Source organism: Chiloscyllium punctatum, chromosome 10, assembly GCF_047496795.1.
Source record: "Chiloscyllium punctatum isolate Juve2018m chromosome 10, sChiPun1.3, whole genome shotgun sequence".
Lineage (NCBI taxonomy): Eukaryota > Metazoa > Chordata > Chondrichthyes > Orectolobiformes > Hemiscylliidae > Chiloscyllium > Chiloscyllium punctatum.
The window spans coordinates 42,103,909-42,129,777 of NC_092748.1; the positions used below are offsets into that span (position 1 = coordinate 42,103,909).

The following is a 25,869-nucleotide window of genomic DNA, read 5'->3' on the forward strand; positions in this document are numbered from 1 at the left end:
TTCCTGCAAGGATGCTGGTCGCCTTCCAATTCAGGTGGAACCTGTTCCTCTTATATAGGTAATTTCTACCCCTGAAGAGATCCCACTGGTCTAAAAGTAGATAGTTTATCAAACAAAAACAAATTGCTTGAGAAACTCAGCAGGTCTTGCAGCATCCCTGGAGAGAAAACAAGAGTTAACATTTCAAGACCTGTGACCCTTCTTTTGAGATCAAGTATCTTCTATACATTAAATAGATCATCTATTTCAGTATTATTGAATTTGAGCAGATTAATCTCAGCAAGTCCAAAGATGTACAGGTCAGGTGAATTGGCCATTCTAAATTGCCCATAGTGTTAGGTGCATTAGTCAGAGAGGAATGGTTCTGGGTGGGTTACTCTTCGGAGGGTCAGTGTGGACTTGTTGGGCTGGAGGGCCTGTTTCCACACTGTAGGGAATCTAATCAAATCTAATCATTAGTTACATTTACAGTAGCACAACAGGATTCAAAGTTCAGGAATAATTAATACTAATCTGCTGTTCTCAAATGTCTAGGAAATGGTGGAAGCTGGTACAAATACAACATTTAAAAGGCATCTGGATGGGTATATAAATAGGAAGGGTTTAGAGGAATATTTGCCAAGTGCTGGCAAATAGGACTAAATTAATTTAAGATAATTGGTCATCATGGACAAGTTGGACCAAAGGGTTTGTTTCCATGTTGTACATCTCTGTAACTTTAAATGGAAGTTGTGAGTGATGCCTGTATGTGATGTAAGTACTATATGAATGTGCATCTTATATGACATTTGTATTTAAAATCGGTGTCTGATATCTCTTAATAAAGTCTGGTTAGAACAATTGTGCAATGTTGAGGGCAATTAAATGTTTTAATTTCATGGTTTTGGATCCGCTGTTAACAAGTCTGATTTGTTCTGGCTGGCTATCCCTGTATTGTAACAGTTCCTTCAGAGATCGGAGACTGCACTGACCTGGGTGGCAACCTTGGACTAGGTTGGCATGGTTTGGTGTTGTAGCCTCCACTGCTTGTCCTGGAAGTAGTGAATGTTCAGTCTCTGCACAACCCTTGCCTGCTGAACCTTCAGGTCCCTGCCCACAAACAGGCACTAATTTTCTTTTATCTGCCATGCTGCAGCAAATATCAGAAACTGTGCAAGACAGCTTTGGACCGACAGTATTTGTTTGGGTGCTCATACGCTTTTAAAGTTGCCATGAGTACAAAAGTTGCTGGTGAATTCTGGGAAAACGGCTGAGTATTGAGTTATCCCTGGGAATAGGACATTGGAAGTTAGAGCCAGAATTAGACGTAAGGGATGCTTATTGGGAAGACAAGTTTGGAAACACATGACGAAGAAACTTGCTAGATCTTACAGTGGAAATTTCTCCAAAAAAAGACTCAATGTTGCTCAGACTTAGCCGACAAAACTTAAGTTCATCCCATTGTGGGGCCATTTGAACATCAGGATAAAATGGATTGCTGGCACTAAGTGGAACGAGCTTTGTGTTACTTTACAGTCGAACTTTGCTATTGTTCTTTTCGGAATTGATAAAGGACCATAAAATTGTATGTTTACACTTTTCCATCAAAGAAATCTCATCTGAATCATTACAAACATAAAGTATTGACAGATGTCAGATAAGATATCCCAAAATTACTAAAGAACCAAAAGACTCCTGAAGCACAATAAGCCATGGAACACCAAATTAGAACTCCAAAAATATATTTTAATGTTTATATAACAAATTAAATACATTAGTGTTTATTCAAACAACCTATACTGTATTTTCAGACCACTCAGAATATTTAACACTGGCCCTTTACCATTTAAGTAGCAATTTCAAACAGTACAGACCACTAGAACAATCTATTCTCCCAGACATCCTCTGACCCTTGTAATGTTCTTTAAACTGAATTCCAAACTGAAACATTAATACTAACATATTATTGGTTACATTATTAGAGTATGTGTACCGTTGATCACCACTTTACAGTTTCTAACATTTTACAGATCAAAAGGGTTGAGGGAGGCACAGTTTAATCTATGTTCTAACATACTTTTGGCTAACGGTCAAGACATACTAAAGACAGTATTATAGCAACATCAGTACATTACAGGTCGAAGTTCAAGAGAACATTTCATGGCAACAAAGTACAACACAGTTTTCAAATTAGTTGAATTGTACCGTAGGGAATTGAGAGCAATTCCCTTTAAGAGCTAATCTGCTACTACAACAGAGTAATACTCTACAGCTATTCTTCAGTTAACTACAGGTAATATAAAAATGATACTCGACTTTGACTAAAATGTAATATGCAGCTAACAAAGTCAAATTACACATCTTGAACAGGAATGTACAATCAGCTATTGGAATCTTCTGTAATAATCAGCATTATTTGTGTAATTATTGCATTTTAATCTGGGGTCTCCTCTTTAATGCTGTATTTATAATGAGTTATGGTCTGTCTGTAGTAAAAATACTACAGGGCTTTGGCTGCCTGCATGACCAGATTAAAATATCTGGACTTTAATCAATTAAATTCTCCACAACCAAAATGCAACATGATTTCAGACAGAAGGCACACTGAACATAGTATAAGCAGAAAACAAAGCAAAAAGAAATAGAATTTACAAATCTTTAATGCAGATTTGAATCTCAGCATTATCACTGCTGTTTCCAATAGAAACGTTGCAAAGACAACTCTTCTGACTAAAGTCTGTGTCAACTATTTAAAATCAGTACCCCATCACATTTGAAGAAAAGAATGAGATGCAGCAATATTTTGGGAAAAGAATATTAGTATAAACTATGCAGTAATACAAGTAAATCTAAGTAAAAACCTCAAATGGACAATGTATATGAACAGAAGTAACTAATAAGCAATTCTGCATTTTAATTAGAAATGTTACAAGTTATGACCTATCCCCAGTTTAATTAGGAATGTGAGAATTTCCTGATTTCTAGTCTGCCAACCAACTAAATAGAAATGCAACTTCTTGACATTTATTCTATTTAAGTAAGTGCATAGATACAATTCTCAAAATCTGATCACCACTTCAGATGTGTGTGGACAGCTTTAGCAACCGTACCTGAAATATTTGGCAGCATTTGGAGCAACCTTTCATACATTCATTCTTCCCCCTTTCATTATACTGAGACTCAACAGTTGTACTTTTTTGTGGCCCATATTGGATTACCTCAACAAGATTAGTTCATCAAACCTCAGTTCCTTTATCCAATTCCACCCCACATCCCTTATTAGTGATAAACAAACATGTAAAGTTTTTGATATTATGTGTACTGCATCCCATTTTAGATCTGAATAAAAGTATATAACTATCAATCAGGGTTTATTAAACTATACGCTAGACTAGCTTATAGAGAAAAGCAATACATCATCTTAAGCTGATGCCTATTAAGAATTTTCAAGACTGGGTATCGTTTTCTTTATTCCCAATCATTAAATAACATTAAATAGATTATTCATTAAGCTGTTTTTTTCACTGCTAAGACCAGCTGCTTTATAGTATTTATTGAACATTTAGTCAACAATGAACTACCAGGTTGGAAATTATTCAGTTTTCTGCTGAACTATCAAACCATTGTACACAGTAACTTTGACAAAACAGAAACCACAATAATGGAACAGAGACGAGGCAACATTGGTCATTAAGGCTCTTGTTAGGGTGCTTGCTGATGCCATTTTGAGAAACAGACAAATCTGGAGAAGGCTATCTGACATCTTCAGGCTCTATTTTGATAGATTTGAATGCTTCATTCTTCCTTTCTGTGTGATTTAGGACTGTCTGACAAAACTCCTTCAAGGTGCCTATGTTTTCTGTTATACAAAAAAAAGATTTTTTTTTATCAGTCTGGAGATAGATAAGCATCAATTATAATATGCATTTCATACAAGAAATAATGTCTGCTTCCACTGCCATTATCTGTGTAGACTGGTTGTAGCTTTTACTCATAAGTTGACATTTAAATGTTTGTGGTCTAACCACATTTAAAAACTCCCTTTTCTCCCCCCTCACACCACAAGTTTATAGAATGTACATAAAATGTTATATTAACATAAACTGTTTATGCCATTATTTTTAGAATGCTAATACAATGAACAGCAGTGTCTCAATTATGTAACATGCACTTAATTTAAATTTGCATTAGATGGCTTTGGTATTGATAATATCAAAATTGATTCAGTTTTGACAGAATTACTGCACGTTCTTTGTTTATTACTGTTTTCTATGCATCAAAATTATTTTTAGGATAGTCCAGTAATCTCATCTGCTGGAAGATACATCACTTGTCCCCCTTCATCAATATATATTGCTCCTTTAATATTACTGAAAGTATGATTTGCACTGGACTGTTTAGACTATTGGGCAAATACAGCATATAAAGTTGATTCAAAGTTTCATTCACAAATTTGCTGGTGTGAATGGGAGAGCTGAGGTTAATACATACCAATAGTGTTAAGAGCACATTCCTACCATAAGCAAACAGCTGAGGAATTGACCTATCCCTGACTGATACCAAAAAGAGGTAATATGATAAAATGCTCACTCCAAATCATTTTGGAAATACTTTAATTGTGCTTTTGACTCTGGGACATAGAAGACATGGAATGTCATTTTAGCTGTCATTAGAAAAAAAAATCATCTCAGTCAGATTAAGATGGTGAAATAGTGGCAATGGCACAGATTGGTAATCCTGAAACACAGACTAGACTGGTGTCATGGGTTCAAATCCCACCACAGCAGCAGATGAAATTTAAAACTAATCAATAGCTTTTTTAAAAAAAAATCCATTGCTGTAAAATCCTATCTGGTTCACTAATATCCTTTAGGAAGGAAATCTATCATCCCTACCCAGTCAGATTTGTGTGACTGCAGACCCATAGCAATATTTGATTAGATTAGATTACCTACAGTATGGAAACAGGCCCTTCGGCCCAACAAGTCCACACCGACCCTCCGAAGAGTAACTCATCCCTACCCTATATTTACCCCTGCCTAATGCACCTAACACTACAGACAAGTTAGCATAGCCAATTCACCTGACGTGCACATCTTTTGGATTGTGGGAGGAAACCGGAGTACCCAGAGGAAACCCACGCAGACACGGGGACAATGTGCAAACTATGGGCCCAGTTCCCTTAATTTCTGATCATAGGAGTCCCACCATCGTAGGGTTAGTCTGCTGAATCTACATTGCCTTCCTCCTGTGATAAATATTCTTTTGCACAGAGACCAAAACGATACACAATACTCCACGTACATTATGGCTCTATATAATTGCAACATAACATCTTTACTCCCGTACTCAAATCCCCTTGTGCTAAAGCTGAACATACCATTTATTTTTCTATTTGCTTTCGACAACAGCATTCCAGCTTTAAGTAACTCATGAACAAGGATTCTCTGGACCCTTTGAACATGAACATTTCCTAACTTCTCACCATTTAAGAAATACTCTTTCTTTTCCCCCCACCAAAACGGATAATTTCAGTTTCTCACATAATATTCCATCCAAAATGTTCCTGTAGGTTTACTTAGCCTCACCAAGTCCCCTTGAATTTTCCTTACAACTTACATTCCCACCCAATTTAATAGCAGCAAACTGGCAATATTACATTTGATTCCCATATATAAATTAATTACATAGATTATAAACAGCTGTGGCCCCAGGGCCAATCCAGTACCACACTAGTAAGAGCCTGACATCCTGAGAATGATCTGTTTACTTGCTACTCTGTACTCTTTCAGTCTGCTAACCAATTTTCAAAGCATACCAGCAGATTACCCCAATCCTTCTGCTCCAATTTCCTTCATTAAATTCCTGTGTTACTCTATATGAAAAGCCTTCTGAAAGTCCATGTTCACCACAGTTTTGGTTTTCCTTTCTCTATTAAGGCCGAGATCAGCAGTTTTCTTTGGCCTTTCGGGAAATCATGGAATGGAGAGTAGGTGTGAAAGTGGAATTGAAGCCAAAGATCAACCATAATCATACAGAATGGTGGTGCAGGTTTAACAGCATATGGTCCACCCCTGCTCCCATTTCTTATTTTACATCGATTAAATATCAATTAATTAACTGGCATCATATCAGCTTATTTACATTACCTGAAGAGTGAGACTCTCTTGGATTGCTAGAATAAAGTCTGCTTAATTCATTTGACACTTGCTTAGCAAGCTGTAGATCTTCTCTGGATACCATTTGCTGCATTATTTGCCGACTTTGCTGGTCAGCAATCCTGAGGTTCAGTGGTTTTTCAGCTGAAGATAAAAAAATAACAATGTTGAGTCATAAATTAGCTGACCTTATTCTGATGTTGACCTTATTATTGAAAACAATATAACAAAAATGAATTACTATTACTGCTACATATCAAATACCTATCCTATTTCGTTTGATAGGTAATCAAAGATAACAGGACATAATTATAAAATTAGAGTTAGACTGTTTGGGAATAGAATCAGGAATCACGTTGTCAACAAAAGTAGCAAAAATGTGCAAGTTTTCCCCCAGATAACCACGGGTAATTGAAGTTTTCAAGACCGAGAGTGAGCTAATTTGTCAGATGGAGTTACAAAGAAACAAAAATGCAAAGATGGGTCAATAAAGTTGAAGTGCAACTCAACTGTGATCTACCTGAACAATGAAGCAGGTCAAGGGCCTGAATGACCTACTCATGTGCCCAGTGTTAACATTAGAACAGTTCTGAAGAATAACAACCAACATGAAACAATGCTGACAGACGTATTTCCAGCATTTTCTAGTTTTATTATAATATTTTAGCTGATGTAACCTGCACTTGTTAGATTATTCCCATGATTTTCATTCTCTACATTGTGCAAACTATATGCTTTATTAGACAATTAAGATATTTTTCATTATATTTTGCATTTGCAATATCATATCTCTCAGTTCCCAGTTCTCATTACAAACTGCTGCCTCAGCTAAGCAGTCAACTCACCCAGCCACAATGGCTATTGCTTTCTTGCCAATTGAAATAGTAGCAACAGTAGGGTGAGATAGAAAGCTAAGGTAATTTGGATATTTATTTTGAAATTACAAGGCCCTGTTTTTATTTAAAGTTTCTACATGAACTTATGGTAATTTGTTCCTCACATGTATTGATACCAAAATAGCCTAGGAGCTCAGTTGGCTAACTCAGTTCTTCAACCATTAATTACCACACATATACTCACAGTAGGAAGGTCTGAAATGCAAACTTGTCCAATTTTAGGTGTGCCTCCTAAAATGCTAAATGCTATGCCTGTAACCATTTATTCTGATGACACGAGAGGTATAAAATCGTAGGGGCCAGCACAGTGCAACAAGGAACAAGCTGTGCAACACAGCAGTAAGATGCAGGTCACACTTCAGAGTCTCCAGCTGCAATGCAATTGTAACTTATTTTAAGGTGGAGACATAGAAGACAAATGCAGTACTTACAAGTGAAATGGCAAAGGTCTTTCGCAAAGTATGCGTAAGGAGGAAACTTCAAAATTACCCATATATACAGTTTTATTTCATGTGTACAACACCTTTAGAATAACACTGTAAAGCGCTTCAAACAGAAATGGGAAATGGAAAAATTATAAAGTCAGAGAAGGCAGTTTATTGTCAAGGAATTGTAGAGCAATGAAAAAGAAGAGGGTGGATATGGTAGTTGTATGATGTTCAAGGCAAATCTGATTGTGGAATAACAAACCAGCCATGCAACATATGCAGATGAATATTCAGCTCTCAGGTGTATGAATGTGAAGAGGAAACCTGTACTGTGGGAACTGCACAAGTCAGTTAACCACAAGTAATTTGGTAGGAGACAACGATGTTAAAGGTTGACCAAAACAAAAAGTCATTTTTTTCCTGAAATGAGGAATTATTCTATTTCAGTTAATGTGTATGTTCTCAACCTCTCCCCTCACTTGAGGCATGGTGATCTTGAGGTTAAATCACTACCAGTCATCTCTCTCTAATGAGAGAGCAGATCTATAATTCAGAAGAGCTTTGGTGGCTTTACCTTTTCACCTAACATTGTTTTCACACTAAACCTGATAATAAAGTGAAGACCACAGGACTCTGCGTATGTAGGATAAAGCTTCAGAAAATGTTTCCATATTAGATAACATGGACATGAATACACCTTCCTCCTCTATATTTGTTTTTGCAAATTATAGGAGTACAGCTGCAGTGAATTTATCCATTCATTACTCAGTACCCCAAAATTATGGGTGGTGCTAAGGGAAAAATGAGTCACATTTACACCATAAATCAGAGATTAGAGTTGGGCAAGTATCAGGTTCACTCCGAAGTTTGCTGCTACATCCACAAGCAAATAAAAGAACTAGTGTTAAAATTAGTTATTCATTTAATAAAATGTGTATTATTGAGAAAAATCACAATACATTTGGTTTTGATTTAATGCTGGAAAATGTTATTTTCCTATTTCATCAAAAGCATATGGTGTGCAGTTTAGTTTTATGCAGAAGACTTATGTGGTGGTCAGTTAACCAATTAGATTGTGTACCTTGTCCATCCATGGTATCTGCAGGAGGGCTTTTTGAATTCTGCTCTTCAGAATACAACCTACAAGCTGTGGTAGATGGATGTCTCTCAGACACTTGAAACATGTCCCGTCCTGTTTGCTCACGTACAAGCATTATGTACTTAGCAGCTATTGATTCAAGTTGGACCTAAAAGAAATGAAAGAAAGTTTAGTGATGTTTTAATATATTTCCTTTGCTTTCTAAACAGCATTTCCTTTTAAGAAAAAATCTGTGAACAGAAAAACTAATCCACATCACAATGGATGGTCTCAACTGATTGCCACATTCGTTCAAACTGCATTTTGAAAAATTTTTTATATCTACTCCTGGCACTGGGACATTTCTCATTCCCAAAGAATGCATAGAGTCAAAGTTATACAGCACAGAAACCGACCCTTCAGTCCAACTCTTCCATGCCAAACAGGTTTCCAATACAAAAAATTTTCAACTTACATATTTCACAATAACATGATCAAATACTGAGCTCATTAATTGCTTATCCTTCTTACTAGGTACAATGTATTCTACTTGAGACAAAATAATTGTGCAGGTGGTATTAGGACTTGTTCCGTCAGTACAGTCTATTCTTGGAGCAGAAAATTGCCAGCATATTTTTGGCAAATAAATTGTCCTTCAGAACAAAAATTGGTGACGAGCCGGGCTGAGAGTTGGAGGGGAAGCATTTCCCAACAGCCATTGTGTACTGTGTACAGGCTAAAGTAGTGCAGAGTGCAACTTCTGCATCTAAGAGGAAGTAGCAGCCTCTAGAATTGTTGGCTAGCAGCTCCAACAATTCCAGCACACCAATGTTCTATTGGGCACTGCCATAATTGTAGGCAGCCCATGCAAGAAGCCTGATGGGTCCTGCAGTGAAATAAGTCAGCGGTCTGTGGCCAAGGATTAGGAAGTTAGGAAGAGTAGCAAGGTAGGCATTTTTAAAGTACATGGAAGAGGATACTGTCTTCTCATGGCATTTCCAATGGGGAAAGGTCACCCTTCGAATTAGTACCTTTCCCGTTCCTGCCATTTTAAACACATTTCTGAAAAAAAAGAATCCCATTCCTGCTTGCAATCAACTTTTTTTATGAGCTGGGCACTGGGTCAAATGAACTTTAAACAAGTTCAATTGCTCCTTAAATTATTTAGTTGCATATAGTTTCAGGCAGCCAATTTCAGTGCCTGTTCACTCTCTATGATGAGGGCAAGCACAGGGATGCGTAGGAAGGTGGTGGGATGCTTAACTGCCTATAATACATGGCCCCACCAAGAACACATAAAGTTGGGGCACGCAATATCCAACCCTTAGAACAGGACCTCAGGTAGGTGTTAAGGTTCCAGTTTTTATATACCAAGTGCAGATGGAAAGAATGTATGCATGCACTGCACTTAGTTGAACTCAACAAAATAGACGACAACTATTCGCTGGCTCATTTCTGAGCGCAATACCTTGACTTGAGTTAACCTGCCTGGTTTAAAATTTGAACAAAGCCTGCACTTAACCCTGGTGCATTCTCCAGTGCAATGCCTCAATCAGAGTTCACATGCCAACCAATCAACACTCTTCTTGCATACAGTATAAATGACGGTTTTCCCCTTAAATTGTATTTGGATAAATTGTCCAATGAGTGTAATATTAAAAGCTTTGGAAAAACAATTTTTTGGTGACTCCATCAAATGCTGATTTACAGTTTGAAAATTAAGACCAAGTGGATGCATTTGTAACCAAAACAAAATATGGACACACTCGACAGATCAGGAGGCAACTATAAGAGAAAAACAGACTTGAGATTAAGGCCGATGCCTCTACAATAAGTCTAATCTCAACGGTTTGAAAGATTAACTCTGAGCAGAATTTAACAGGCTGTTCAAGTTGCCCCGTCTCTGCACCACAGAAGGAAAGTCAAGAACCGGTTGACAGACAGAGAAGGAACCTGCGGTACAGCCATGACATGCCATGGGTGGGCTAAGATGATATACAGTGGGACTTTCACTAAAATTGGAGTAAGTACCACACTCTTCAGCTGCAGGCCAATCTGATTAACTGGGAGTCTCAACTACCTTGGCAAGACCGGATTTTGTTTGGTGGGTACTACCAGGGCCAGCAACCAGTCCCAAGATGGTGGCTCAATGGACCCAGTTAAGTCATGGGGGATGATGGAGTAGGTTTTAAAGGCCAAGCATTGAGGAAGGCATGGAGGAGGCTTGGCACTTCACTGTGCAAAAGACACCACCCTCCTTTCTTCCTTCATATAAACTTTAATATAAAAATGCTGCCAACACCAACAGTGGCATGGATAGAGTAACATTGGATCACTTTAGATTTTAACAAGCTCAATTCACCAATAATGATTTCTTTAAATATGGTGCGCAGGCTGCTGATTTCAGTATCCAACCACTCTTCGTATTTGGGGGTCAGCTTGGTGTGGGTGAGAACATGATAACCTATGCACCTACATCTTATTTTAAATGCTACTCTGCTAAAAACATGCCTGTCCAGGGAACACAAAATCCAGCCCAGATAGAAGGGCAATTCTGTGAGGTTGAGCCCCAATGCCTTCAATGAAATAATTATACGAGTTCAGCTACCCAGTCTTCTGTGTGACCAAATTCAAATGATAGGTGATAAGAGACACTAAGTCAAGTCCAGATGTTTTGTTACACAGGACAGGGCATATCTCATTCTCACTTTGCTTTCCTCTCTAAAACAAGCTGACCATTGCACTAGGAGAGTCACCAAGTACACAAACACAGCACAAGACCATTAAGCCATTGTGTCTGTTCCAGCTCTTTGAAAGATCTGTCCAATTACTTCAACAGCCAGATTGTGTCTCCACTTCAACTGCTTCTCCAACTTGAAAATTTGGGTTGAATTTGAGCTCTCAGACTAGCATCATTGCTGAGAGCCCAGAAATCCACTGATCTGTTGAAACATCTGATCCCCAGCAAAAACAAAGCTTAAATGACTGCTCTGTCTCTGATCTCTGCTATCAACTGCACAATGTTTATTTACACAAGGTTAGGAGATTTCAAGTACCTGCAGTTAAGAATCTGGATGATTGACACTTTTACTCCACTCTAGTAAATTGACTTGAAATGGAAAGTAATGAATGAATTATGTTTAAAATTCCTATTGCCACGATAAGGTTTTTTAATTCTTAAATAATGTGAATTGGTCAATAGGCGTGTCAATAAATTGGCACAGGGTTATATGGGGTCATGGAATGAGTAGGGCAGCATAGCTTGACATAGGGAGCAAGAAGACCTTTCACAATGTTCTTCATGCAGAATATGGTTTCCCCATCCAATCTCTGTACTGCCATGAACCGGAACGCTTCAAAAAGATGCCCCAAACATTGCTTATGACTGATGAGCCCATGTACAGAATCAGTCCATTTCTTGTCACTGGCTACACAGGCTGGAGCTCCATGTTTCTGTGCTCAAGTGGTGACTAGAGTGACTGAACTACATCTGTGAGGCAGAGAACAATAGTACATTCAGGGATGTAATAACCATAAAAGTTAAGGACAAGCAGGCAGATAGGAAATAGGTGACCACCAGCCAGTCTGATAAAACAAGTAGGTAGTGCATGAATTCCCCAGAGGACTCACACACTAACTTGTTTTCTGGTCTGGATATTAGTGAGGACAATGGTTCCTTAGAGGTGTGAGGGAACAGGAATACCCATGGCACCTGAGGTGGCACCAGCTGTCCAGGAGGGAGGAAGAAGGGCAGTACTAATAGGTGATTCTTTACATAGGGAAACAGGTGTTTCTTGGTGCCAGGGTCAGGGATGTCCCAGAAAGTGTGGAACATTTTTCTAAAGAAGGGTATGCAGTCAAAGGTCACAGTACACATTGGCACTTAGAACATATGGAAAAAGGACGTGGTTCTGCAATTGGAATTTAAGGAGGTGAGTAGAAAATCATCAAGCAGGACATCTAAAATAGTAACCTCTACATTACTTACAATGCTATGTATAAGTGAATACAGAAATAGGAAGATGTATCAAATGAATGTGTCGCCGAAAAGTTGGTGCACGAAGAAGAGTTTTATATTCCCAGGGAACCAGTACTTGTTCTGTGGAAGATAACACCTGTACAAGTCAGGCAGGTTGCACCTGAACAGAGTCAGATTTGAGTTCCTTGCAGCATATTTTCCTCGGTCAATTATGGAAACTTCAAACTAATTCAACAGGGGTGTGAGAAACAGGAAAGAATATTCCAGAGTAATACCAGGATTCACAAAATGCTAGAGGCAGATGTAACTAAAATAGAGAACTGTAAATTAATAGGTGGAGTCAGAATAGGAGGGAAAGTAATGAAGTCTAAATCAGAGTTACGTTAAATGTATATGAATGCACAGAGTACAGTTAATAACACTGGGAAATTATAGGCACTGATATCCAAATGGGATTATGTTGTTGTGCCAATAATGAAGACCTGGCTCAAGAAAGGGCTGAAATAGATGTTAAATATTCCTGGTTACAAGTTGTTTAGAAAAGATAGGATAGGAAAGAAAGGAGAGGTTGATGCATTTTTGGCTAAAGGGGCATTGCAGTACTGGAGAAAGATGATGTTTTAGAGGATTGAAGGACATAATCGATTTGACTAAAGTAAGGAATTTGAAGGATGCAGTTATATTGTTTGGTATAATATACAGGCCTCCAGCTAGTGGGAAAGATATAGAGGAACAAATTTACAAGGAAATAATAGAAAGGTTTAAAACATCAGAGAGTAAGGCAGTTTAAATACCTGTATATTAACTGGGATAGTGGAAGTATAACGTGCAGCAAGGGACAAGCATTTCTAGATTGTGTTCAGAAGGATTTTATACACTAGTATGTGCCCAGTCCAAAAAGAAAGGATGCATTGTTAGACCTAGTTCTTGGGCATGGGGTATACCAAATAGATTAAGCATCAATGAGGAAACATTTATGAGACATGGATCATTGTTTCACACGGATTAGGAAGGTCGTAGAAAATTATATTGCACATTTCAGGATAGGACTAATTAAGTGGCGAACAGCAGACATCAATGGAGTAAGAACAGAGTCGGGCTGAATGGACTGGAACCAAAGGATGATGCAAAAAACAGCAGCTAAACAAGAGACTACCTTCAAAGAGGAGATGGTTTGGGCACAGTCAAGGTATAATCCCTCAAAAGGAAAGGTAAAACAAACAAATCCAGAGCTCCTTGCATGATAAAGGGGTTAGAAGTTAGGTTAAAGGACAAAAAAGTGTCTTTTTCACTGTTATCAGGTAATTAAGTCAAAACCAAGCTGAATAAGTAAGGTTCAGAAAGAAGATCCAAACGCAAATATGAGACACAAAAGAGATTATAATAAAAAGACTGGTTGCTAACAAAAGGAAATCCCAAAGATTTCTATAAAGATGTCAATAGTAAGAGGGTGGCAAAAAAGTGGGGGCAAAATTAGGAAACAAAAAAAAAGGGATTTACACTTTGAGACACAAGATATAATTTATGTGCTAATTGAATAATTTACATCTATCTTATTTCTGCCCTTCCTGTCACTGTAAGGGTTTAAACTTGGTTAAAAGGTTTTGGGTAAGCTGTCAGTGCTCAAATTTGATAAGGCACTGACAACTCAATAAGATGCATCCAAGGACAGTGAAGGAAGCAAAACTGGAAATACAGATGCACAGGCACATACTTTCCAATTGCCCCTGAATTTGGAGATGTGCCAGAGATTGGGACATTTTCAAACAGGACACTTCTTTTGAAGAAATTGTAAAGATTGGCCCAACAATTACAGACCAGTCATTTTAACTTCAGTATTGGGGAAACCTTTAGAAACAATTATTCAGAATATAATTAATAATCATAAATTTAAAAATGTAGATTGATTTAGAAGAGTCTAACTAACTTGTTGGCTTTTTTTTGAAGAGGAAACAGAGAGGGTTGAAGAGGGGAAAGATTATTCAACTGGTGTACATAACTTCAAAAAAGTGTTTGACACAGTGTTGCACAACACACTTGTGAGGAAACTTCCAGGCTGTGGAATACATGGGATATCAACCGTGTTACAAAATTGACTGAGAGATAGGAAACAGAGAGTAATGTTAATGGGCATTTTTGGTACTAGGAGTTGGTTTGTGGACTAGGAGGTGGTAGATATTGGGAATATTTGTCATATGTATAAATGATTTAGGTCTTTGAGTGCAGGGAACAATTTCAAAATTTGGGGATGACAGAAAACTTGGAAAAATTGTAAGCTGAGAACTTTAAAAGGGCATGATGGAGTGGATGGATTGGTGGCAAATGAAGTTCAATTTGGAAAAGAATGGAGGTAATACACTTTGATACAAAGAACATGGGAAGACAGTATAAAATATAGGTACTATTCAAAGGATAGGCAGGAGCAGAGAGACCTGGGCGGGATGTGTGTGTGAGATAAATATGTATATATGGCAGGACAAGTAGAGAGAATTGTTAACAAAGCTCACAGTACTTCAGGTTTAATAAATAGGTGAGTAGAGTACAAAAACAGGGAGGAGTTGGTGTGGAGAAGAGGAGGAAAGGAAGTGATGTGAAGTATAACCTTCTTTTAAACAGTGAATAGAAATGACTTGGAACTCTCTGCCTAGGGCAGTAGAGTTGATCAATGCGTTCAGATGAAAGTTAGACGGGTATGAGGAAATTATACTTTTATGTTTATACGAATAGAGCATGAAAATGAGATTGATCTACCAAACTCATCTGCTTAATAACATCCTTCTGTGCTGTAAATATCAGGCTGTGTTATTCTGAAGACTGTGACAATCCTCCTCAGAGGATCATGTCACTAATAAACAGTGAAACTATGCTTTTTACGGTCAAGTTCTGTTAATGACAAAAATAGCTGTGGATTAAGAAACAATCTTTGAGAATCACCACTGCACACTTCTCTCCAATCTGACAAGTGTTTTACTAGTATATTCTGCTTCTTAGATGATTATGTATCCACAAAACTCATCTGCCTTTAAAATTAAAAGTTTTATTTTGCCAAGAAGTCTATTAAATCCTACTTTATCAAATGCCTCCTGAAAGTCCATATGCCTATCAACTGCAGCACCTTAATCTCCATTGTTTCAAAGAAAGAGAGGATCAAGTTTGTCAATCAGAAATTCCTTTAATAAATACAGGTAGTCCCAGAGTTGTGAACGAGTTCCATTCTTGAGTCTGTTTACAAGTCAATTCATATGCAAATCTGAACTCATTGCAGGACAATATAAAGGAGCCATAACTACAGGAAATGTTCATACATCAGATCTTTAAAATTACACATAATTGTGCCTTCCACTTATTAGTCCATATTTTTCCAAATGACAATTTATTTTGTTTGAGATTTGTCACGTAACAAAACTCTCCCATTTGTTTTTGCAATAACCTATTTTCACTCCTTTAACTCTTATTTCCTTTTTCAGTTTCCTCCTTGTTGATATTAATCAAAATTTTGCTGGATTAGCCTAAATGAAGTTAAATGAAACGTGGAGAAAAAGACATATGAAGCCTGGTGATTAAAAATATCACTAGTTTTAAGGGTTTCTGTGTTTTCCTAAAGGAATATGTCCTTGTTTAGATCGAGTATTGTTACTCAACAGTAGTGGACTGAACTATCACAATAACTCTGCAAAAACTGAAGTTTGGTTTAAAACAGACACAGTGAATCAGATGTGATAATGTGGACTACTTATCAGCTGAATGTGACAGTCATAGAATAATGTGGTGTAAATATCATGTGGTTGATTGGATGACACAAAGCATAAGCAAGAGGTCAAAATTTACGAAAAGAAACAGATAAGCCTCTTTGCAGGGAGAGGCAAGGAGGTCCTATTGAGTTAATTGATCAAACCAACATGGAAAGCATGACAGATATCTGTGGTCAAATTAATCATTTGCAGAAGACTACATCATGTGCATATTTAAACACAGCTTCCTTTATAGAAAGATCATTTAAAAAGTTTGCCTTACTGCACAGTTAGCTTGCACAGGAAGTAAAGGTCATCTGACCAATGGCTGGATATTGGGCCAAAACATGATGATCGCCTATTCTGGTCTGGTCGTTAGACAAGTTCACTGAAACAGATCCACTTGCGATTATTAACACTAAGGGTGAATGTTTTGCAGTTTTGTTTGTAGTGTATTTTGATTTAGTAAACAATATTGAGTATATTTCAACGTTAGAACTACCTTGTGCTATTGCTATTCAGAATAAATTCAACAGACCAGGGAAAATGTGAGAATAAAAGGATTCCAGGGATGATGGGTCTGACATATGATGAGGGATTGCCTAGGTTAGGATTGTTTTCACTGGAGTTCAAAAGAATGAGGGAGGATCTCAGAGACACAAAAAATTCTAACGGGACTAAGCAGGGTAGATGTGGGGAGGACGTTCCTGAAGTTGGTGTGTCCAGAACCAGGGGTCACAGTCTGAGGGTTCAGAGTGAATCATTTTGGATAAAGAAATGTTTCCTCATCTCCATCCTAAGTGTGGTAAGCCTGTGGAATTCATTACCACAGGAGGTAGTTGATGCCAAAACATTGAATGTATTCAAGAGGTGGTTAGATATAGCACTTGTCAAATGGGATCAAAGATTATCAGGAGAAAGCAGCATTAGGCTATTGAGTTGGATGATCAGCCATGATTGTGATGAATGGCAGAGCAGGCTAAAAAGGCTGAATTGCCTCCTCCTGCTCCTATCCTCTATGTTTCTATGTTATATTCTGTGCTTTCTGTATTCAGCTTGATTTTCAATTGAATTATGATTTTAACATTTATCAGGCTTTTCTGTTTCATTTCAACTGCTAGGAGGTAGACATCTGGGTTACGCAGTGGCACAAAAAACAGAGTGTGAAACAAAAACAGAAATTGCTGGCAAAACTCAGCAGGTCTGGCAGCATCTATGGAAAGAAACTAGAGTTAACGTTTCAAGTCTGGTGAATCTTCATCAGAACAATGTTTAAATTTTCCATCAGGAAATGTGAGACTTGGCTGCCTGTTATGTAGTGTCTGATATACAGTTCCACTACAGTCAATACCACCTGGATTGCACATCTACAATGATGTACTTCATCATCCAGGGGCTTCTAATTTTTCAGTGCCCTTCTTTTCCTCTTCATGGGAATGTGTCCAGCTTGTATATGATCTATTTTTTTCTTTACAAGCCCCTCCCCTAACATTGCTAATTTACTACGTTCATTCACTTTTGAATGTGGCCCAGCCAGCAATTATTGCCTATCCCCAAATAGTCCTGAGAAGGTGGTAGTAAGCTGCCTTCTTGAACCATTGCAGTCCATTTGGTGTAAGTGTATCCACAATGCCATTATGGACGAATTTCCAGGCTTTGATCCAACGACACTGAAGGCACAGAAATATATTTTAAAGTCCTGGACAGTGAATAGCTTGGAGAGGAACTGGTGGGGATGTTTACATGAACTTGGTGTCCCTGACTGACTAGATGGCAGTGATCATGAGTTTGGAAAGTGCTAAGGAGCCTTGATGAATTTCTGCAGTGTTATCTTGTAGATAGAGTCATTGAGATGTACAGCATGGAAACAGACCCTTCGGTCCAACTCACCCATGCCAACCAGATATCCCAACCCAATTTAGTCCCACCTGCCAGCACCCGACCCATATCCCGCCAAACCCTTCCTATTCATATATCCATCCAGATGCCTTTTAAATGTTGCAACTGTACTAGCCTCCAACACTTCCTCTGGCAGCTCATTCCATACACGTACCACCCTCTGCGTGAAAAAGTTGCCCCAATAGTGCACTCTGCTGCTTCTGATGCTCATGGTGGACAGAGTGAATGTTTGTGAATATGATGTCAATAAAGGAGGCTGCTTTATTCTGAATGTTATCAAGCTTTAGAATTGTTGGAACTGCACTCCTCCAAGGAAGTGGGGAGCATTCCATCACACACCTGACCTGTGCCGTGTAGATGGTGGACAGTCTTTGCGAAGCCTGGAAGTGAGTTGGTCACTGCAAGATTCCCAGTCTCTGATCTGTTCTCGTAGCCACAGTCCTTAAAATGACGAGCCCAGTTCAGTTTTGACTAATGGTAACCTCCAGGAGATTGCTAGTGGAGGATTCAGTGATGGTGATACCATTGAATGTCAGAGGGAATAGTTAAGATTCCCTCTTGTTGGAAATGGTCATTCCCTAGAACCTATGTAATGTAAATGTTACTTGCCACTGGTCAGTGGGAATATTATCCAGATCTTCTTGTATTGGGCATGGACCACTTTAGTATCTGAGGAGTTGCAAATGGTGCTGAGCATTGTGCAATCATCAGTGAAGATCCCCACTCCTGACCTTATGATGGAGAGAAGGTCATTGATGAAACAGTTGAAGATGGTTGAGTCCAGGGCACCACGCTGAGGAACTCCTGAAGAGATGTCCTGGAATTGAGATGACTGACTTCTAATAATCACAATCACCATCTTTCGTGCAAGGTATGACTACAATGAGTTTAGGGGCTGAGTGGCTCTGGCAGAACCCAAACTGGGCATTTGTGAACAGGTTATTACTGAGCAGTTGCTGTTTGATAGCACCGTTGATGACACCTTCCATCACTTTACTGATGATGGAGAAAAGTTGATGGGACAGTAATTGGTTGAATTGCAGTTGTTCTGCTGTTTGTGTGCAAGACATACCTGGGCAATTTTCCACATTTTCGGGTAGATGCCAGTGTTCTGGAATGGTTTGGCTAGGGGTGCAACAAGTTCTGAAGCATAGGTCTTCAGTACTATTGCCAGAATGATGTCAGGGTCCCTCGCTTTTGCAGTATCCAGTGCCTCCAACTGTTCCTTCATATCACGCAAGTGATTCAAATTGGCTAAAGACTGGGTAACTGAGAGGCTGGGGACCTCTAGAGGAGGCCAGATTTCACATTCTGATCCACCCGATCCAGCGACCTTTCCAGTTCTCAGAACATAGCTCTCTTTCAGTTGAGCATTTTCACATTTGATTTCTCCTTATCTTTCCCAATATTAACTGTAAAACTATTGATAATGATCACTGTTTCACAAGCATTCTCTCACTGAAGTATGCTTTTCTTGCCCCTTTTCCTACCTTGAAATTAGATCTGATGCATATTTTCTTCCTTGTTTGCTTGAAAATACATCAGGAAAGTTTTTTAGCATAATTTCAGAGATTCCACTTTATCATTTTCCTGTTTCAAAGCTTCTAATATGTTAACTGATATTCCTCATCATTATTCTATAATTCCTGCACAGTTCTTTAAATTGCCTGCAAATTTGCACCCCAACTGGTGACCTTTAGTATACACTGGCAACATAGCAATTGTACCAACCAAATAAATTTGTTCATTGGTCAAGTGAATCAACTCTTTCTCAGGCTTCTTAATAATGCCTCTCATACAACTCTCCCCGCTACCATATTTTCGCATCATTCCTGAATACAGCTACAGTCAGAAATGTTAAGGAACTCCCCTTTTTTGAGCCAGGTTTCAGTTATTTCCAATGTACCATGACCCAACGTGCCGACCTATGCATGGAGATCACTAAGAGTATTTACCATCCTGTGCAATTTCACATCAGCACTGTAAACTCATCTTTGTCTGATCTACCCTTTATGCCACTGGTGCACTCTTTCTAGGGCAATAACCTCTCTCCTGAGAGATGAATACCAAAATTTACAAAAAACAGGTTAGCATTGAATGGCCAGCGTTGCCTGGCTGCTGTTGTGATCTTTTGACAACCGGGTCAGAATGACACGGTGAAAGACTGCACGTAGGCCCCAATCTCACCTGAAAATTATACACGGTCCAAGGAAACCTGCATTCAGAAAGGGAGAAAGGTCGAGAATATTGGGAGTGGGAAGGTTGGGGCAAAAATCTTCAGAAAAGCCCTCTCTGTTATTATTTCACCCTAAATTCTCTGCCCATCACTGTGTCAACTTGAATGGTTTGGGTCAAAGTGATCACTGTAAACCTACTTTGGGAAGCTGTTCCATTATTTGTGGGGAGAAAGAGTTTCACAAAACATGGGCTGGTGGGATAAATATAGGTGAAGAGTTAGCTATGAAATAAAGTGCATGGATGCTAAGATCTTCATTGAGGCAGCTTTTTGTAAGAAAGAGAAGTGTAATATATATTTCTGGACAAGGGAGTAAAGTGAACAAAATAATCAGAAGGAGACGCCACAGAGCCGTTTAAATTGTGATTTGATTTTGTTTAAAGTTGCAACACTTTTGGGTGACAAATGGAAGCTGCAGTTTGTAATGACATATTGGACATGTCATCACCCTCAGCAGCCTAAAGATATGAGTCATTAGAAGAGTGTGACATTTTAAATATCAGCCCAGCAAATTTTCATGATTTTCCTATTAGAGTCGTAAAGATGTACAGCATGGAAACAGACCCTTCGGTCCAACCCGTCCATGCCGACCAGATATCCCAACCCAATCTAGTCCCACCTGCCAGCACATGGCCCATATCCCTCCAAACCCTTCTTATTCATATACCCATCCAAATGCCTTTTAAATATTGCAATTGTACCAGCCTCCACCACTTCCTCTGGCAGCCCATTCCACACACACACCACCCTCTGTGTGAAAATGTTGCACCTTAGGTCTCTTTTATATCTTTCCCCTCTTACCCTAAAACTATGCTCTCCAGTTCTAGATTTCCCCATCCTATTTCCCCTTGTCTATTTATCCTATCCATGGCCCCTCGTGAATTTATAAACCTCTATAAGGTCACCCCTTGGCCTCCGACGCTCCAGGGAAAACAGTCCTATCTTATTCAGCTTCTCCCTTTAGCTCAAATCCTCCAACCCTAGCAATATCCTTGTAAATCTTTTCTGAACACTTTCAAGTTTCACAGCATCCTTTCAATAGGAAGGAGACCCAGAATTGCATGCAATATTCCAAAAGTGGCTTAACCAATGTCCTGTACAGCTACAACATGACCTCCCAACTGCTGTGCTCAATACTCTGACCAATAAAGGAAAGCATACCAAACGCCTTCCTCACTATCCTACCTACCTGCGACTCTACTTTCAAGGAGCTATGAACCTGCACTCCAAGGTCTCTTTGTTCAGCAACACTCCCTAGGACCTTACCATTAAGTGTATAAGTCCTGCTAAGATTTGCTTTCCCAAAATGCACCATCTCGCATTTGTCTAAATTAAACTCCATCTGCCACTTCTCAGCCCATTGGCCCATCTGGTCCAGATCCTGTTGTACTCAGAGGTAACCCTCTTCACTCTCCACTACACCTCCAATTTTGGTGTCATCTGCAAACTTACTAACTATACCTCTTAAGCTGACATCCAAATCATTTCTAGAAATGATGACAATGGTGACCAGCACCAAACCTGTAGCACTCCACTGGTCACAGGCTTCCAGTCTGAAAAACAACCCTCCACCATCACCCTCTGTCTTCTATCTTTGAGCCAGCTCTGTATCCAAATGACTAATTCTCCCCGTCTTCCATGAGATCTAACCTTGCTAACCAGGGTCCCATGGGGAACCTTGTTGAATGCCTTACTTAAGTGCATACAGGTCACGTCTACCGCTCTGTCCTCATTAACCCTCTGTTACTTCTTCAACAAACTCAATCAAGTTTGAGAGACATGATTTCCCACACACAAAGCCATGTGGACGTAAATGCAACAATTACTCTGACAGTGAACTGATCAGAGTGGTCAGGTATCACCAAGTCCTAGAAGTGCAAGACGGTGAACATCAGAGTTGTTTGATAAAGCAACATCTTGAGTAACTACTTTTAATTTGTCAAAGTAGTTAGGTCAGTTTATTTTAATCAAACTTAAACATTTATTTTTCCTAATAAGTCTTTGCAATTCACTATTCTTAAATTTCTACTTCTAATAAAAACACCTTCATTGAATGCAGCTGGTTTACAAACTATATAATGAAAAATGTGAATGCAGTTCAAGCTTTCCTGGAGGGCATGGCTTATAAATCTCATCCATATTTGGAAGTAGAAACCTGGGCTGGGCTTTTTGTGATATTCGTGTACAGGTTGATGTCAGAATTGATGCAGCCAAGTTTGGTCCAGCCAATCAGCTGGACCATTGATTAACTGAAGGAAGTGTTTTTAAGAGTTCAAAAACAAAAAAAAATAAGATTTCTCAATTTAACCAGTGCATTGAAGATCACATATCAGGATTCCATATCTAAAGACAGAAATGTGATTCTGGAATCAAAATATTTGAGAGCATTGATAACATATTTTGATGAAAGTTGCAACACTTGCAGCATCTGCATAATTCAGATTTATTCCAGTGTTTCAGAATATTAGTTTTAGATGAGATCAGTTTGCTGCTGCTCCTGTCACTAAAGCTCTTGTCTTTGGTATGCCATGCTGGTCTATCTTGCACCATCCTCACACATCTACTGTAACACGTCTGCACTCACTGTCTAACACCTGTCATCCAACCATGCATCAGTCAATATCTCTTTCTGGTGGCTCAGTTTTGTCTTCTAAAAGTAACCTCTGTAGTTTTTCAGCTCTGATCAAACAGCCAAAATACTGACATTTTCAATTCTGTAGACATTTTTTAAGAGTTGTCTTTGCTCTTGCAATTTCAACTACCTCGACATTTATCTTAAGGTTTGTATATGGAATTTAAACATACATCTTAGAATCCACATTTGAAAGGCCTCTATTTTCTTCCATAGAATTTTCCTTATTGTCCAGGATTCTGAGGCATACAGGAAAGAGGATAGAATGTAATATCTTATGAGAACAATCTTGAATGTTTTTCTTATTAACATCTTCATAAATTTCTTTCTTTCTTTCTAACTTCAACAAAGCTCTCTGATTGGGTTTGCCTTTCAATACTATAGATGGAGAGCACTGTAACAGCTTCAATACAGATATTTTAACATTGTCACTTCTTCAGTCCAGATTGAGAGTTAGTGGATCAGCTTCTCAACCCAGCTTTCTTATCGCAGCAATATAGTGAAGCAGGCCTCTGATGCTAGCAGGCACAGATTCAGCACTGTCAACACAGGAGCCAACAGTCACTGCTTTATCAGGATCCGAACTATGTATCAGACTTGGGCATTGGTTCAAAAGAGAAGACATATGCACCTATCTTAAGATTTACTTAATGAATTTGAAGTCAATAAAGCAAAATTCAGTCAGAATGCAAATTGGTTTGTAAACTTATTTATTACCCTTAGGAACAGTATTCTTTAGGAGTTTTATCACATTCATATTTGGTCACGTATCTACTTAGTGAAGTCATCTGATAAACAGCATTTTCCATGTTTTCATTTCAATATTTTTTTGTTTACAAAATAGAACATTTCTAGACACCTTTAGCTCGGCAAGTTTGAAACAGGGGCAAAGCATTATTTTTTGTACTGTATTTCCCTTCTTCCACAATAGAGGTTAATTAATTCTTGACTTTGCTTGTCAAATTTTACAACTGATGTCATCTGTAGATATAAAACTCATACTAAGGGGAGGCATTGGAAATCTACCATCACGTGTGTGGCTTTACTTTCGAGAGTGATTAAGAGATTTTGAGTATTGCTGCTCAAATTAATTGGTGTAAATGTTCCAATCACTAACTAATGCCCCTAATTATTCTGACATTTTCTTCTTCATTTTTCTCTCACCCATTTTTACCCCATTTCACAGTATCTTGATTTATCTTCACTTTTCTAAGGAGGTTGGAGATGGAGGGCTTCCACTTTAAGCTAAAGTCTCAATATTTCCACTTCTGAACAATGATTCTGCTATACTAAACATATAGCTGATTTTGCCTCAGAAAAGTATTTGTATGGCTCAACTAAAATTCAATGTATTTCAAGGGCAAAAGATTTAATCTTCCTCAAAGTGCAGTGAGGTAAGAATTAAGTGGAACCAGGTTGAAGTGACTATTAATTCTGTGGACCAATATACTGTTCTCATCATGCATGAAGTTGGATGTTCCAATTTGTAACGACCAAGGTCCTGCTAAGAGAAGCTGTCTTTTTTTATTGTGCATGTGAAGGTGAAGTATTGGAAATAGCTTTATTTATAATGCAACCCCTCATTAAATGACAGCAGAGCCATTCTTTTCTTTAAAAAAGGCATTATATCAGATATATATTCACATCATGTCGCAAGACAACACAAATATCTGCACAACGTAAGGTTGATATGGCATATATTAATTATGGGCTTTTTTTTGTAAATTCATGAGCTTATCGAATGGCAGAATTCATACGTTCATATTCCCAAATGTTATTGTCTGCACCATTCTGCAGCGCTGCAGCCATAACATATCTCATGGGAACAGTTCTACTTGCTGATTGCTCACTCCTTAGTGGGATGTACAATGCTTGCAGAAACACGTCATCGTGACGCAGTAACTAACTAGCCTAGATTTCAAATACAAGGGATAAATATCTGAAAGCAAAACTTGTGGTCTACACCATTAAGGTCACCATCATCCACTGTCCTGCAGAGGCAGAGGTGTCAAATCATATCAAAGTTTAACAAGAAAATCAAACCCGAAGGTTCTGTAATCATTTTCATGCTCAAAATGACTGTGTGCGTGATATTTAGGAATAAAAGAAAAAGCTCTTAGTCATCAAAGTTTACATGGAATCCAGGCTAGAGCCTTCAACATAGATTAATCTATCGACTGAGGCACTTATTGTTTTAAATATCTATTAGTATAAAGATTTGACAACAAATACAATTTGTAAGATTTTAAAACTTTGCAATTTATTACCTGAATATTGCGCATCATGGTATCATCACCTTTCATCTTGGCGACAGCCATTTGCTCTTTTAACGTTTCTTGTCTGTGTTGCAAAATCTGCAGAGATTCTTGAATATGTACAGAACCATCCTGCAAAATACAACATTAAATGCTTCATCATCACAAAGGATTTTCACATCAATTAACTAAAGTTATCAGTAAAGGTAATGGCTTAGATTTTGCCAAAAAAAGAATTAAAAATGTGAAGTCATTGGTGCTCATTTGAGAGAGCAAACAGCACAGCAATTTCCAGCATCTGCATATCCTTTGGTAAATATGGAAATCAAGATTGCTGTCTGATTTGGCCTGTTCTTCCTCAAACTTCACAAGACTGAATCACCATTGGAAGATTTGACATTAAAATACATAACAGGCAATGAAGAAGTAAAATTTAACACTGAATGTGCAAGGAAAATATTTAAGGTTGGTGCATTCAGGTGTAAGCAAACTTATAAATGTTATGATGAGTCCAATTACTGCCAAACACTTTAATTGTAAATACAATTTTACAAATGTAGAGCTGCTTTTCTTTAGAATGTAATTATGGTTGGAAAGG

General features: G+C 38.3%; 1 protein-coding gene across 2 annotated transcripts in view; it reads right to left on the reverse strand.

Moving 5' to 3' along the window:
* Positions 1–1,740: 1,740 nt before the first annotated feature.
* nab1b (NGFI-A binding protein 1b (EGR1 binding protein 1)) overlaps positions 1,741–25,869 on the reverse strand; it is a 38,786-nt gene continuing 14,657 nt past the window's right edge. For both annotated transcript variants that reach the window (XM_072578979.1, XM_072578980.1), the window contains exons 5-8: positions 25,284–25,403; positions 8,543–8,708; positions 6,129–6,281; positions 1,741–3,838 (exon numbers count right to left, since the gene is read on the reverse strand). In XM_072578979.1, coding sequence (XP_072435080.1) covers positions 3,732–3,838; positions 6,129–6,281; positions 8,543–8,708; positions 25,284–25,403 — 546 coding nt within the window. In that variant the 3' untranslated portion in view covers positions 1,741–3,731. The remainder of the gene's footprint in view (positions 3,839–6,128; positions 6,282–8,542; positions 8,709–25,283; positions 25,404–25,869) is intronic.